General features: G+C 39.8%; 1 protein-coding gene across 2 annotated transcripts; it reads right to left on the bottom strand.

The window, feature by feature from the left end:
* Positions 1-633: 633 nt before the first annotated feature.
* On the bottom strand, positions 634-2,334 carry LOC121977884 (anthocyanidin reductase ((2S)-flavan-3-ol-forming)-like). Of its 2 annotated transcripts, none has more exons than XM_042530286.1 (6): positions 2,157-2,334; positions 1,906-2,072; positions 1,630-1,833; positions 1,388-1,547; positions 1,090-1,303; positions 634-920 (listed from the first exon to the last, which is right to left on the bottom strand). In XM_042530286.1, exons 1-6 carry the CDS (start codon positions 2,260-2,262, stop codon positions 743-745), a joined length of 1,029 nt encoding a protein of 342 aa, XP_042386220.1. In that variant the 5' UTR covers positions 2,263-2,334; the 3' UTR covers positions 634-742. The 2 variants fall into 2 exon arrangements, with proteins under 2 accessions (XP_042386220.1, XP_042386223.1); XM_042530289.1 differs by having other exon boundaries at positions 1,117-1,303.
* Between the last annotated feature and the right edge of the window lie 384 nt (positions 2,335-2,718).

Below are 2,718 nucleotides of genomic sequence, written 5' to 3'. Positions count from 1 at the left end.
AAACAATAAATCGACGAAAAATTTAAACTTTATTGCCAATGAAAACGATAAAACAGAAACTTGGCTCAGATACCAATTAATAGTTTTTGTAAAAACCTAAGCCACATGAATTCTAGACAATCAAAATAAAAATTCGAATAGGAAAAAATAAGAACATATGAGCATAGATCTTCGTTTCATCGAGAACATGACATAAGAAAGTAAATGCTGTAATTACAAAGAACCTGAATGTAGCAAAATTGTCATTGTTCTTCGTATAGAGCTCGTCGATTCAACAATCCTGATATTAATATCAAACATCAAATTTTTACTTAAAATTTGAGCTTGTTTTCTTAATTTGCAGCGTCTACCATTGTCAAGTGCTATATTAAAGTAATCAATTTTTGATGTGTAATATTTGGATATTAAAATCATAGTTGATCTCAACAAGACCTTAAAGTTAGTTAGAAATGCACTTAAACATCCATTCTTCACTCACTCTTATACTTTGCAATTCATTTTAATTTTGACACAGTTGTCCCGTTGCATCTAACTTAGCTAACGTCTCTCGGTCAGAGATGCACTTGTATATTCATTCTTCACTCTGCTGTTAGTCTGTGCAATTGTTCTTAATTTTGACACACAGGTCGACCATAACAACTAATCAATCGATCAAGCTTAACAAGCGGATTGAATATAAAACAGCCTCGCCCTTACATTAATTATTTCTGCACATGATCATCTATTCATTCATCATATATCCTCATTCCTCACCATGCGTTAATCCACTCGCATTGGATTCGAGAAATCCTATGGCCTCAGCAAACTCAACCGTGTCCGCATAAATCTCCTCCATCTCCTTGTACTTGTACTCAAAACCCGCTTTCGCGAGCTTCTCCGATGATAGCACCAACTTGGCCTTCGCAGGCAACCCATTAAAGCTACATAGTTACAATTAAATCACGAAATTAATTAATATATGAATATTAAATCACAAATAGAGTATTTTTTATGATACAATTTTAAAAATATATTCTTTTGATTTTTTAATATAATGGGCGGAAAATAATATAACGGTTTTAAAAAATATTGAAATAAATAAATAATTACTCTGTGGGCACCGGGTACTGCGGGTACCGCATACGAAGGAAGCGTGCGAGCTCCGGCACGCTGGTGTTTGCGGCGCAGCAGATGTATCGCCCGGCGGCCAGCTCGTTCTCCGCTACGAAGATGTGGGCCCTGCACAGGTCCTCCACGTGGACAAATGAGATCGAGCCAGATAGACTCTGCATCACCCCGAGCCCATGAATCATATCCTCGTTCCCTGCTAATAAATAAATAATTTATTTTTTTTTGTTAAAAAATTTTCAATTAAAAAAATCATAAAAAATAAAATAAAATCCTTAACCTGTTAACAGGGAAAGACCCAACAGCATAGTGTAAGGCAAATCTGAACCCGTAGTGGGTCCCAAGATGGGGGGCGGGACCACCGTCACTAGACTCAACCCGTTCTCGGCCGCATACTTTGTCGCTTCTTTCTCGACTAGCACTTTCGAAACCGCATATCCCTATACCATCATGTCATGCTCATCATCATGCTCATCATCATAAGTCATATCTATCTTTATCGTAACTATTTTTAGAACTTACCCAAGTGGGAGGTTTCTCGCCGGTGAGAAATTCTAGGTCCGACCAAGCCTCCTCGTCCATAACCAATCCGACTCCTTCAAGCTTGTTGATGGACACCGCCGAAGCCGACGATGTCAAAATGACTCGCTTAACGCTATCCTTCGCCTTGACACACGACCTCAATACGTTCAAGGTCCCTCGGACCGCCGGCTTTATCAACTCCTCCTATAAACCACACGATAGATCGATTTAGTCTCGAGCAGTACTTAGACACTCGAATGCACGATCTTTGCTTACTTCGGGATGGTCGGAGGTCAAGTTGACCGGGGCCGCAACAAGGAAGACATAGTCGCAGCCGTTGATCGCCTCGTCGAAACTGCCTTCCTCCTCGAGATCTGCCCGGAAAACTGCCAACCTCCCGAGCTCCCTCATCTGCTTCAGGCAACCAACCTTAGCTTCATTCCCTGCAGAATTATATTAACCACTAATCAGCTAACTAATCACCGATTAACTCACCCATTGGCGCATAATTAACAAGCTAATTAGACCTAAATCTCTGACAGTGGCATTAACAGAGTAGCCTTTCTGCAGCAGTTGCTTGATGAGGCAGGAAGCCACAAAGCCATTGCCACCCGTCACACAAGCACTAGGCATTATTTGGATGGATAATTAATTAACCTCCGTTAATTACAATTAATTAGCTTAATCTATTGGCTAATTGGTTCCTCAGAGAAAGCATTGTTATAATCATGTGTATTTATAACTTCATCTGTCATTGAAGTTGGGTTGTGATCACGTTGTTGCCAAACCAATCGCTCCGATCGAAAAAATTTGATACGGGAAATGAAAAGTTAGGTTGAGGTGGGGGTTGAAAGGTAGGTTATCACGTTGTTGCCCAACCAACCGGTTCAATCGGAAAAAAAAAAATTGATCGAAAACTAGACGATGATATGAGAAAAATCACCAAGTATAAGATAGATTAATTGATGGTAGCTGGGATGAGAAGAAGGGGGAAATCGCATTAAATGTTCTCCATTTAGATTGCTAGCCATTCAAGCCTTATTTGGGAGGACCAAAATAAAAAATTATGGAAAGATTGCCTGGGTGTTC

The sequence above is a fragment of the Zingiber officinale genome, chromosome 4B (genome assembly GCF_018446385.1).
Source record: "Zingiber officinale cultivar Zhangliang chromosome 4B, Zo_v1.1, whole genome shotgun sequence".
In the NCBI taxonomy this organism is placed as follows: domain Eukaryota; kingdom Viridiplantae; phylum Streptophyta; class Magnoliopsida; order Zingiberales; family Zingiberaceae; genus Zingiber; species Zingiber officinale.
The sequence above is the reverse complement of the archived record's forward strand: the minus strand, read 5'-3'. Positions and strand labels throughout refer to the sequence as shown.

Excerpts from the sequence above, each read along its gene's own strand:
- LOC121977884 (XM_042530286.1), bottom strand. The coding sequence starts at position 2,262 with ATGCCTAGTGCTTGTGTGACGGGTGGCAATGGCTTTGTGGCTTCCTGC. Across the intron at positions 1,548-1,629 it reads GCGAGAAACCTCCCACTTGG|GGATATGCGGTTTCGAAAGT; the intron begins GTAAGTTCTAAA and ends ATGATGGTATAG. Across the intron at positions 921-1,089 it reads CAGTACCCGGTGCCCACAGA|CTTTAATGGGTTGCCTGCGA; the intron begins GTAATTATTTAT and ends GTAACTATGTAG.